A 13,514-nucleotide genomic window follows, 5' to 3' on the forward strand; every position below is an offset into this window, starting at 1 on the left:
TGCGGTGTTGTGAAATTACCTGCCTCCAGTACTAACTTAGCTCTATCCGTATTAACGTTTCGTTTCATTGTTGCTACGATTGTTTCCGTTGTGTATTTTTTCGCTAGCTCTAATGGCATTCCTTCCTTTATGTATGCTACCTTCAACTACTGTTCCGCTAATTCCTCTACTTCGGATGCGTACACTGCTGCATCTTTGTTTCCTTGCCTTTTCTTTGCTAACTTGTCTATTATTGTTTTCGGATTGTCGCCTCTTAATTCTTTCTTCAGTGCCGCTGCTATAAGTGGGATCGTATCCTCTGTGGTTATCAGGTTTCTAGCCTTATTAGTCAATCTTGTTTTTATTAATGTTATCGCTGTTTCTTCATGTCCTTCTGCTATTTTTACAAGTAACTCTAATGCGTCTAAAAATGGTTGTAGTTTCCCTGCGCTTCCATCAAACTGGTTGGGCAATACCTTGCTTGCAATATTCAAAAATTCGTTGATTGTCAGAGCCATGTTTAGTATTTTTATATCTTGTTTTATGTCGCTTTTTCCCTCTTTTATTTCCTCGTCAATTTTTTCCTCTATCTACTCGTCACTTTTTTCCTCTTCTACTTCTTCGTCGCTTTGTTCTTCCCCTATTTCCTTGTCGACTGGTTGGTGTATTGAACTTGGAACTACTGTTCTTAAGTTTACAGCTTGAAATGAGCGTATAACCTTGTCTCTGATTCTTCCAAAATATTTGTTGCACGCTTCTCTTTGTTGCTCCGATAGCGCTTCCCAATTTTTCTTCGTTACTTGTGTGAATTTGTTATACAATTTAATTAACTGTGTCGTTACTTCTTCTTGTATATCCTTAGATTTAGGTACTTTCTTCTTCAAGACCCTTCTACTTTGTCTTACTACTTCTTCCGTAATCTCTTCCACTATTTTGACGAAGTCTTCCCAAGTAACTTTGTTGCTACTCATTTATTCATAATTTTCCTTATTCCTCTACCCGTAACGAACGCATAAATTTGACAGCCTTACGAGGTATAGTATATATATATATATATATATATATATATATATATATATATATATATATATATATATATATATATATATATATATATATATATATATATATGTATGTAAAATATTATGTCAAAAATAGTAAAAATATAGTAAATTGCAATAAAAAAAAATCATTATATCAATCAATATAAATCACCATAAAAATCAGTAGATAAATCAAATTAATGGATAAAAAGTCGGTACGATAAAAATATATGCTAGTAAATATATAAAAATCATATAAAATGTATCATTACGTTCTATAAATAACCATAATATTTGTAAAAAAAATTCCTTATATTACCAATAAGGTAATTAAAATAGAATAGGTAGATAAAAATAGGTAAAACTTAGATTATGTGTATCTTAAATTACGATTATATTACTTTATTATATGGTTATACGAATCAGGAGTAATATCGTGGAAATACCATAAGAATAGCTAATATGGACTTACCACTTTTACACGTCTTTGTTCGTATCACCCAAAAGTGCTCGCTGCACGTTCCATAGCATTGTCCATTGTCCCACGATGTTCCATCTCCATACCAAGTTCCATTTTCCATACCATTGTCCATTTAGCTCCATGTCAGGCCTGATGTCTCCCTTCTTTCCATATAGATACCACACTGTTATCTAGGGTGGTCGAGGTGCCAGAACATTGACGTTTTTTCCATACTCGTCCCATTTACCATTCCTGTGTTCTTCCCTGGTCTAGATCGCCATATGGTGGCTCCTAGCTTCTGAGCCACCTCAGATAAGTAAGGGGTGGTTACCCCCTACCATAAGGGTTGATGAAATAACTCGTATTACCGTAGATGCCTTTATTTCGTAAGTTAGAGTACTAACGGTAAAGAGCTGGTGGTACGTTATTTCTCAGTAGCTGAGATGTTTGCCCTTTGGGATCTCAAATATTAATTGACTTACTGTTCGCAATGGAATTAGAACTAATAATCGGTATTCTCCTGTTTATTGTTTTGGTATATAATGAAAGTAAGATTGTTTTGGTTAAAAGCGCTGAGTCGACTAGGTTATAAATAATGAATACTATTTGTTATTTCAAACCGACCTTGGTCAAACCGAAAACTGGTACACCGATGTGCTAATGTAGGTCGATCGTATTTACTATAAACAAACGTAGTTGTTTTGCCAAAGACATTTTTAATTATTAAAAAGATTTGTTTTAATAAGAAGATTACTAAGAGATGCCGTGTGTCCTAACACAGCTGTTAGAAAAGCTGCCGAGACGTTTAGTATTCCAAGAAGAACTCTTCGGAACCATCTAACTTCAGGTAATTTTAAGAAAATAACAGGTCGTCAATCTATTTTGACCTTTGAACAAGAGCTGGAATTGTGCGGGAGAATTAATCGTTTAGCTGATGTTGGAATGCCCATCACACCAAATTGGTGAAACGGACTGTTTCCACTTTTTGTCAAATCAACAAAATAAAAATCCATTCAATGATGAGTTAAGCTCTGCCGGGAGAAAGTGGTTTAAATTGTTTATGCAGAGACACCCTGACATCAGCAAAAGAGATAAGAGATGTCATGATCGAAATAAATGTCATGCAAAAACCTCAATCGATTTACAGCGTTGATGAGAAAGGTAACCGTTTGTGTTTGCATAAAGCTCCGACAGTTTTAGCTCGCAAAGGGTCCAAACGTGTGCATAACATTGCTGCTAAACACGGCGAGAATGTTACAATTGTTTCTTGTGGCAATGCTCTTTGCCAAGTTATTCCTCCAGTCATTCTTTTTAAATGAGAAAGTTTGCGTCCAGAATGGGCCGAAGATTTACCACCTGGCAGCAGTGTTTTTATGACACCCAAGGGTTCCATGAATACCCAGACATTTATCAAGTAGATTGATCACTTTGCCAAATACAAAACACCAGGACCGGTTCTTCTGATCTTTGACGGCGTTTCTTCCCATTTGGATGCTAACATTGTAGAGGCTGCAGATGCTCATTAAGTAACGTTGTTTTGTTTACCAAACAATACTAGTCATGAGCTGCAGCCAACGGACAAAAGCGTATGTCGTGCTTATGAAGTTTATTGGAATGATGAAGTGATGCTACTTTGGACTCAGCATGCTCAAAAAGGTGATTCTGTCGTAGAAGTAAGCGCTGGTCGCGTCATTACAAAGAGCAAGTTTGGGAAAGTGTTTTCACGGGCTTGGGTCAAAGCTACATCTCCTTCCAATGTTATTTCCGGTTTTAGGGCGACTGGGATTTTTTCTTTCGACCCTACTGCAATCAAAGATGAAGCTTTTGCTCCTAGTGACCTTACAAACAGAGTAATTCCAACCGAAGAGAATGATGTACTTCTATCTGAAAATCCAGCCTGTTCTGACTCAAGGAAATGAAACCCTAAATCAAAGAAGAAAAAAGCTTCTTTTAAAACCAGTAAGAGGCAAAGGAAAGACCAGTGGAAGGAAGTGACTCTTCGTTATCTGACAGTGACTACTCAGTGCACAATTCATCTGCAACTCGGAAATGCTTGAGAACGAACCAAAAGAAAGATTTTCCAATGAAATTTTGAAAACCTTGGAAGCGAAAACCAAGAAATGTTTAAAGCCCAGGAAGAAATCACTTAACTATCTCAAAAGATTGTGGTTAATTTATTTGAAGCAAGCAAAAAAATACCCATCAAAAACAAAACATTTTAATGAACCACAATACACTGGAGATAAAAAAGACAAAAGTAAACTTAAAAGTGAAGAAGATGCTCAACCTGGGACTAGCGGAACAAACAAATTCATTAACTGCAACAGAGTAGAAAGCTGGTATTGTCACCTTTGCAATACTGATCGTGTAACGGACATGAGGCTTTGTAATCAGTGTTACCGTTAGGTACACGAAGAATGTGAAGGGCTCACAAAGCAGGACAAAATTCCCTTTTTCCAGTGTTCGTCTTGTTTGGACTTGTAAAGACGTTGTTAGTGAGTTTCCAAAAGTTAAATACAACTTCATAAAATTATTTCTACCTTTTATAATGTAAGTTTACAATTTTTACATTGACTGTATTAAATTTCATAATTTTGTAAAATATTAATTTTGTTTTTCCTTTTAATGTGTTTATCTATGAGTACCTCACTAGGCCCTCTAAAAAGGCAAAACTTATGCGTGGGCCATCTTAGGCTCTACTCATGGGCCAGTTTTGGAACACCCTGTTCCTAAGATAGTCCACATGTAACTACTTAGTTTTTTAATTATTTTTCGATCATAAATATTTAAAAACGAACTTAAGTACGGATATTATTTTGGCTAACAGTATTGCCAACTTATTACCAAAGCAGCAAAATAAAAAAAAAATGTTTACATATCTTAATAGCTACTTTTCACTTAACTATGGCCAACTTTGGTGCACATACCATACCATTAAAAGGGTCTTGTTAAAGTTGTGCTCATAACTAGGCGCCAACCCTCGCTCCCTGGTATCCCTCGTACTGCTCCTACCATATTATCGATTGCCAGATGCATAATTTTAAATGCGAACCTTCACCAAAATGAAGAGTAGGATACTCTAGGCTAGGATACGATGCGATGGTCTCCGTAGTGAACGCACCCTCGTAAGAGTAACCTCGTGATTGACTACCTTTAATCGTGCGTATTCTGCTATTAGGTGCAACTCCCTACTGTAAAAGGGATATTAATATCTTGCATGCATCCAGTAGATCTATCAACCTAGCCTATTTAAAATCATGTGACTTTTGAACTACATTTATTCAAAAACATATTTCCAGTAATAGCTCTTTTCTTCTTCTGTTTTATGAAACTCGCTCGAAAATCACTCTGCTTTCATATTAAAGTTTTAATGATTATAACAGGTTTTTAGTAAAAAAAAACGAAAATTAGAACTTGATATTTTATTAACTTAAGTTTGACTATTACTACCTAATACATAATTATGTAACTCTAAATTTAATATTAAATAATTTACTTTATGAATAATGCACTTTAACGTGTCTTATTATATGTTTCCTTCCCTTGTTTTACATCGTGCGATTCAATAGAGTAAAATAGGAATATGACGTTTTCACTAACTAAAAACAAAAATTTTCTTATTTTTGTGTATTCAATACATTTAAAATTAGACGAATCAACGAAACAGTAAAAAGCTCAGAACCTAGGAATTTTGTCCAGTAAGATGAATCGTTATGCAACTTTTTGCATTCGATTAGAGAGGGTGTCAGGAAATTTTGTGAACTAAAGTGATCCCCAGGAGATGAAAATTGCATTTTGTGCATAAGAAAAAGCATTTTCAAAGTAGGTACATTTCGAACAGATGGAAAATGAAAAATTTAGAGCTCGAGAAATATTTTTGGAACGGAAATGAGTTCATCCTGGTGCCCAGGACGGTATTTATTGCCTGGAATTTTTATATTACAAGTATTCAGAATAAGTCAATAACCATTACTCCGGGTGTTTTGGAGGTCGTTGAGCACGAATTTCATAACGGCGATGGTCTCCGAGGTACCTGGTGACCAAGGTGGAACTCATCACCTAGAGTTTTATATTATCTATCTATAATATAGCTCAACAGGCCTTAAAGGCCCATGGCTTAGGATTTCTTTACGGTTTTCCTCCATTTTCTCCTGTCCATGGCCGCAGTTCTCCAATTTGATAGTTTCCAGGTCTTCCTTACATGCTTCTAGTCATTATTTCCTGGGTCGTTCTCTTCTCCTCTTTCCTTCCCTTCTCAGCAGCGAGTCCACCCACCTTCCGTCAGCCATTCTCGCAAGATGACCTTACCGACTAAGTCTCTTTGTTTTGACCATCTGGTTTATTTCTGGTTTCCGGTACAGCTCTCTGATCTCTGCATTTGTTCGTCTCCTCCAAACGTCTTCATCGTTTTTTACTCCCCCGAATATCTTCCTTAGGACACTCCTCTCCCAGATGTTCAGCATATTCTCTTTTTTGTTCATGACTAAAAAAAAATTATCCAAAAATTATTTTTAAATTTTGGCGCTTTTAAACAGTTCCTAGCATGGATGAAATGCCAATTGATATGTTACGGACAATAATGTAAATTGGATATTGACGTTAAAGACCAGGCATTGTCGTGAATATCCATTTTATCTGGTTATTAACGACAATGCCCGACCTTTAACGATAATAACATTATCTATTGGCTGATGGAGTAAAGAAATCGATTAGAGTTTTCATCAGTAACCAGTTAATAACGACAGTGGCCAGAAGCAAATAACCGATGTTAATAATTAAATAAAATTATCCATGATGTATTATATTTTATTTAAAACAACTTTTGAAGACTAATAATTTTTATTTTGAAGATAATGGACCATGGTATTTTGAATTACAATTTTTAGTGTTTGTACGAAATGCACACTTATTATTTTTACAACCACCTTTGCATTGGGAACGCTTATAACCTTGAAACCCTTAAATGCTATTTCCCACTGCAGCTTGTCTGAGAGTTACTCTCTTCTCTTTAATGAATCAGTTATATTTTCCAATAAAAATGCAAACTGAACCAGGCAACCAGGAACCTTGGAAACTATCGCCGACGTGAAATTCATGCTCAGCTACTCCCAAAACCGCCAAGTAATGGTAATTAAATGATTTTGAATGGTTGTAACATAAAATTCCAGGCGACGAGTTCAATCCTGGGCACCGATGGGCGTGCTCAGCGACCCACAAAACCCCCCGAGTAATGGTTATTAAATAATTATAGCATAAATACTCCAGGCGACGATTTTCACCCTAGGCACCAGGTACTTTGGACACCATCACCGATATGAAATTTGTGTTCAACGACTCCCAAAATCCTCGAGTGTAAAAATTGAACCCATTTCCGTCAATATTTTCCGAGTTCTAAATTTTTCATTCTCCATCTTTTCGAGATTGAAATGCATTTCAATTGTACATTGAAAATGCATTTTTTTATGCCCAAAATTCAATTTTCATCTCCAGGAGATCAATTTAGTTCACAAAATCTCCTGACGCTCTCCCGAATCGAATGCAAAAAGTTGCATGACGATTCATCTTAATGCACAAAATTCCTATAAATGTGTTAATAGTTTATAGGTTTAATATTTTGGTTCCCTCGGCTACATAGTAACAATTAAAACTAAAACTAATCAAAATTACAATGAGATCAATATCAAAAATTATTTAGAAGTTAAAATCATAGAAACAGGATAACATTTAAGGATAACATTTATAAGGAAAGGGGAGTTTCTTGACTGATTGTGGTCGATGAGATTTTACAACGGATATTTATGAGGATTGTTATTAGTAGGCCGTGGATTATATTATGTAATTTACTTATTTTTACATATATTACATATTTATAGATTTTTTGAAAAAAGTGCATATTTAATTGGTAAATACATATATTTACATATTTTCGCCACTTTACTCTGCAATGGAAATCCCGGAAACCATTAAGATGTGTGAATTAAAACATTACTAATTGTGTGAATTGAAAAACCAGTGTTAAACTAATGCAGTAAACAACCACTACAAATTAAAATCTAAAGTAAAATACTCCTCAAATGAAAAAAAACATTTATTAAAGATATGTTAACTGATGAAAATTAAGAGCTTTTATTCTAGCTAGCATTATGTCATAAAACTTAAAGGGCTAAATACCTTGAACCATTTCTGGATTTCTCAAGTCGGCCAAATTCTGGTATAAGATTATTGCTGTTTTTAGTAGGATCACTGTGAAAATCTACATATGCAATGTATTGGCTACGATTGTGTTTAATGTGCAACAAACACTGCATAATGTATACACAAGGTAAAGTCAAAATTTTTAAAGCTCTAAAGGAGTTTCTACAGTCTGATCTATAACCGAGCCCAGACATGATACGAACACACTTTCTTCGTTGTTCAAATGCTTAATAAATATGACAAGAGTGGCCCCAGGAGATAATAGCATTAATCAGAATGGAAATTACTATTATAAGCTGTTAAAATTGTTTCACTGGAAGTCACTTGTACAAGGTTGCTGGAAAGGAAATGCTGTCGGTAATGCTTTTTCAATAAATTAAATATATTGTTGCTGAATTAGATTGTTCCCATGTTAATCCAGCATCCAAATGTACCCCCAGAATGTTCGCCTCAGTTGCACATTGTGGTGAGCAATGTATCCAAATCCAGCATTATCTCTTAAGGTAAAATTAACACTTTTGTAATTTTAATGTTATTCAAAGAGAGATGGTTAGTTAACCAATTAAATAAGTTTTTTTCAGATGCTTAGTAATCAAGGGTGTCGAATTCAAAAGGGTGGTAGCTTACATCGAAAGTAGTGTCATCATCAAATAAAACAGTGTTAACTGCATCATATTATGACTATACCATGTCATTAATATAGATAATAAATAATGTTGGACCCAAATCCGAGCCTTGATGGACACCATACATCAGGGATTCTTTTTTAGAATCACACTGGCTGAAATGTAGGTACATATTGATCACGATTTGACAGATATGAATCCATTTCATTGTGAGTTCATTTTTAAACATTTTTTTTTTGTTTTTTTCCTAAAATTATTTTTTTCTGCTTGGAACAAAGTTTTTTTAGGTTTTTTGGAAAAGGTATTTAGTGATTTTACTAGTTCATAGTTTTTGACATATAAGCGATTAAAAATTGAAAAATTGCGAAATCGGCCATTTTTAACCTGCAAAAACTATGTGAAAAACTGAAAATTTGAATGTTGCCAAGGTAGGTAGATATTCTTTAAACATCGATTGATGAAATCCCGAAGAGTTTTTTGCAATACAGTATTCAAAACTCCTTTTTTACTTTATCGTACTACATACGTAGTATAATAGATAAAGTTATAGGATCGTGCAAAAAAAAAATTTCAGATCTCACTTTTTTTCGACGTTTTGAGTCCCCGTGAGTCTAAAAAGCAAATAAAAAAAACATGGAAGTATGTACATACGTACGTATGTCGCCACCGCCCAGCAAAAACTACTGAACTGATTTCGATGAAATTCGGTATGAGTAAGTCTAAGAGAATTTTGTCGAGAAACTAAGCTTTTAAAAAAAAACCTCTCAAAGGGGGGCCGAAATAGTGGGGTTATTTGGGACCCATTTTTGCAAATTTTGGCCGAAACGAATGAAATTTAACTCAAAGTTAGCTCATCGATAGCTAAATAGAAATTTCGAAAAATAACATTTGCAAATTCAAAATGGCGGCCAACACCACCGACCGCCCACACGATACATTTCCTTACGTATCTAAAAACTTGTTTAGGATAAGTTTAATTTAAAAAAGTCGTTATATAGCCTAAAGATGGGGCTATAAGAAAAATATTATCGTTTTTCAGAAAAATTTACGGGTTGCCTATATTTAAGGGGTGAAAATTTGACATAACTTTGAACTAGATTTTCTCAAAAATGGCTCCAAGGAATTTGTTTATTTTTTGATATATTTTTGATATCCTATCGGTTACTTGAATGACATTAGTTAGATTTTTTAAATCACCATAGGAGGGGACTTATGAATTTTTTATAAAAAAATATTCAAGTACCGGTAACTTCCTCTGTAATACAAACTAAAATTGAAAATTTGGCAGACATATACAGTACTTTATTATCTATTATTGCAATAAACTTTACCCAAAATATGGCTTCTGGTTGAACCGGAAATGAAAAAAAAATCGTAATTTTTTAAATCCGCCCTGTATGTTTTTTCATATTTTGAAATAATGTAAAATTACCTTTCCAACGACATAAAACTCGTTGCTGTAGCTCAAATACTCGAAAAGTTACAGTAAATAGAAATTTTGCTATAATCTTCTATTGTGTCCTCTCTCACGCGACCGTAGCAGAGCATTAATTATTATGGGGCAGTCAATGAAAGTATTTGGCTCCGAATTCCATCCTACTACATCGATTTACTTGATATTTTCACAGTAAGTAGGGAATAGCTCAAGAAACAAAATCTACCCTATACAGGGTGTTTCATTAATAATTGTCCATATGGTAACTGGAGAAACCTTAGCACAAAATACGAAGATTTAACCTAAAACACTTAAATAAAATGTGGTTCCTTACTGAGTTACAGGGTGTTTTATCTAAAAATATAAAAATTATTTTTGCTCAGCATTTTAAAACTATTCGATGTATCCTTTTTATACATGGTAGGAAGTATAGGTACTGTACAAACTACTAAATTATGTTAAACAAACGTTTCTGTCGATTACCAGAGACGTACGACGGGGGAAAGTGAATGGTTGACCCTTTTCAAATTCTACGCCACTGGCGGAATGTCTATTTTAGCTCAATTTTTGGATTGTCCAATACTTTCTATGAAAATAATATACTCTTCATTCGTAACGATAAAGTCATTAGTTTTCGAGATCTTTGAAGTTAAAAATGAAACGACACGGTTATTTTGATTAATGTATTGTGTCGCTTCATTTTTAGTTTCAAATATCTCGAAAACTAATCATTTTATCGTTAAGAATGAAGAGTATATTATTTACATAGAAAGTATTGAAAAATCAAAAAATTACACTACAATAGCAATTTCGTCAGTGGCGTAGGATTTGGGAAGGGTCAACCAGTCACTATCCCCTGTCGTACGCTTCTGGTAGTAACTAGAAACGTTTATTTATCTTAATTTAGTAGGGTGTACAGTACCTACACTTTCTGCCAAGTATGATAAGGATACGCCAAATAGTTTTAAAGTAACTGGGTACAAATTATTTTTAAATTTTAATCATATGAATCATACCATAAATTAATCAAAATAACTGTGCCGTTTCATATTTAACTTCAAATATCTCGAAAACTAATGACTTTATCGTTACCAAAGAGGTGCATATTATTATTATTTACGTAGAGAGTATTGGAGAATCTAAAAATGGCACTAAAATAGTAATTCCTCCAGTAGCGTAGAATTTGAGAAGGGTCAACCATTCACTATCCCCTGTCGTACGTCTCTGGTAGTAGCTGGAAACGTTTGTTTATCATAATTTAGTAGGGTGTATAGTAGTCGCACTTTCTGCTAAGTATGAGAAGGATACGTCGAATAGTATTAAAATGCTGAGCAAAAATAATTTTTAAATTTTTAGATAAAACACCCTGTAACTCAGTAAGGAACCACATTTTATTCAAGTGTTTTAGGTTAAATCTTCGTATTTTGTACTAAGGTTTCTCCAGTTACTATATGGACAATTATTAATGAAACACCCTGTATACTATGGCGCTTTTTATCTTGGAGTGGTTCCCACCTCTTCAAGGGGGTGGAAAATTTGATGGTCAAAATAACCACGGAAATGGCTAGAGAACCTATTTCTAAGCAAAAACTGGTCTATAGTTTTTTTTGAGAACTCAATACTTTTTGAGTTATGCGTAGTTTAAAACTGGCCATATCCATTGAAAAATGACACCTTTTCGGACGGTTTCTTGTGAATACCTTAAAAACTATGCATCGAACTAAACATACTATATAAAACATGTTTTAGATTATTAATAACAAAGAGATTCGTTCCTTCGTAAATCTTCTATTTATAATACAAAAAGAGATATGGTAGGTGAAAAGAGTTTGTTTTTTTGGTTCATACTCAAATTGATGTATTCAACTTGAAATAACAGAGGAACGGTAGGTTTTAGGTGTATAATGCTACCAACGCCTTTTGTAGTGTTTGAAAAGTTAAAACGAGCACCGTTAAATGTCGGTTACATTCAAACTAAGCGAGATATGGTGAAAAAATATATAATCTACTTTAAGGAAAAATACGTACATACAAAATATGTATACATATTTAACCCCTCATCCACCAGAATTTAAATGCATAGTTTTTCTTCTACAATACCTTTTAATATAGTGTTGTTTCTATTTTCAAAAAGTTGGACGGGTTGAAAATAAAAGGTTTTTAAAAAATAAGATCAAATTATAGAGCGCATTTTTAAATTTTCTTAAAATCTTCCTTTTTCTCATGTAATTCGAAAATAAAATGTTCCACTCCCGAGAAGGGGTGGGAACCGCCCCCATGATAAAAGCGCCATAGTATATGTATATAAAATAGACTTTGAATTAGGAGATTGGGCTACTCCCAAAATTTCATTAAAATCGATGCAGTAGGATAGAATTCGGAGGTAATATCTTGTTCTTACCCTCGCGCATTGACTGGTGTAATAGAAATATAATTAAGATGCAAATATTATAAACTAAGTATTAATTTCTCTGAAAAATGAACTAATTTGAAATGGAAGTATGACTAATATTCTATTGATTTATGCAATAATCTATAGTATGTCCCCGAAATATGGCATCGAATATTTTCTCAAATGCAAGAATTAATGATGCGTAGAACCATAAAATATTTTCAAGTATACAACAAGGTGTCTCTAAAAGATCAAAATAACGAGTAACTGTGTTATTTTTATAGAATGTCAGTATCTAGTACGATAACGATAATAGATCGGTACGATAAAGTTCTCGGGCCGCCCTTCCGTCCAGCGTTTTTTTTTTAATTTCTAATCACGCGCGCGCGACACTATTTTCCACCGTTGCATGTGTATACAGTATGGTGCAAATGAAAGGAATAAATTCGTTATTTCGTAAACCTGAGACTTTAAGGAAAAACCCGAAACAGGTCGATTTTTATTTTTAAGTTATGATATTGTGGCATATATGGTATACTAGTGACGTCATCCGTCTGGGCGTGATGACGTAACCGATGATTTTTTTAAATGAGAATAGGGGTCGTGTGGTAGCACATTTGAAAGGTTCTTTAATTCTCTATTCAGTAATGTAAACATCTACATAATTATTTATACAGGGTGTCCAAAAAATTTTTATTAAATTTAATTTTTTGCCAAAAAAGAAGTAGAAGGACACCGTGTATAAATAATTAAATAAATGTTTATATTACGTAATAGAGAATTGAAAAATCTTTCAAATGAGCTAGCACACGACCCCTATTCATATTTAAAAAAATCATCGATTACGTCATCACGCCCAGATAGATGACGTCATTATTATACCATATATGCCACAATATCATAGCTTAAAAATAAAAATCGACCTGTTTCCGAATTTTTCCTTAAAGTCGCCGGTTTACAAAATAACGAATTTATTCCTTTCATTTGCACCATACTGTCCCATGTCGGTGGAAAATAGTGTCGCGCACGCTTGATTAGCAATTAAAAAACAAAGGAGTTTTGAATATTGTATTGCAAAAAACTCTTCGGGATTTCATCAATCAATGTTTAAAGAATATCTACCTATCTCGCCAACATTCAAATTTTCAGTTTTTCACATAGTTTTTGAGGGTTAAAAATGGCCAATTTTGCAATTTTTAAATTTTTAATCGCATATATGTCAAAAACCATCAACTTTAGAGAAATGTCACTAAAAACCTTTTCTGTTTGGAATGATCCAAAAAGCCTAAAAAAGAACTTTGTTTCAGGCAAAAAAAATTATTTTAGGAAAAAAACAAAAAAAAACGTTTAAAAAATTGTTGACCGACTTTTGGTCCTGGCAACA

The 13,514-nt window shown here is 33.8% G+C and overlaps 1 protein-coding gene across 1 annotated transcript in view; it reads right to left on the reverse strand.

Annotated features, from left to right (window-relative positions):
- Nucleotides 1-5,030: 5,030 nt before the first annotated feature.
- LOC126890307 (odorant receptor 47b-like) overlaps nucleotides 5,031-13,514 on the reverse strand; it is a 43,877-nt gene continuing 35,393 nt past the window's right edge. Inside the window, exon 4 of the mRNA XM_050659166.1 lies at nucleotides 5,031-5,077. Within this exon, the coding sequence (XP_050515123.1) occupies nucleotides 5,031-5,077 (47 nt within the window). The remainder of the gene's footprint in view (nucleotides 5,078-13,514) is intronic.

Source organism: Diabrotica virgifera, chromosome 8, assembly GCF_917563875.1.
Source record: "Diabrotica virgifera virgifera chromosome 8, PGI_DIABVI_V3a".
Taxonomy (NCBI): Eukaryota; Metazoa; Arthropoda; class Insecta; order Coleoptera; family Chrysomelidae; genus Diabrotica; species Diabrotica virgifera.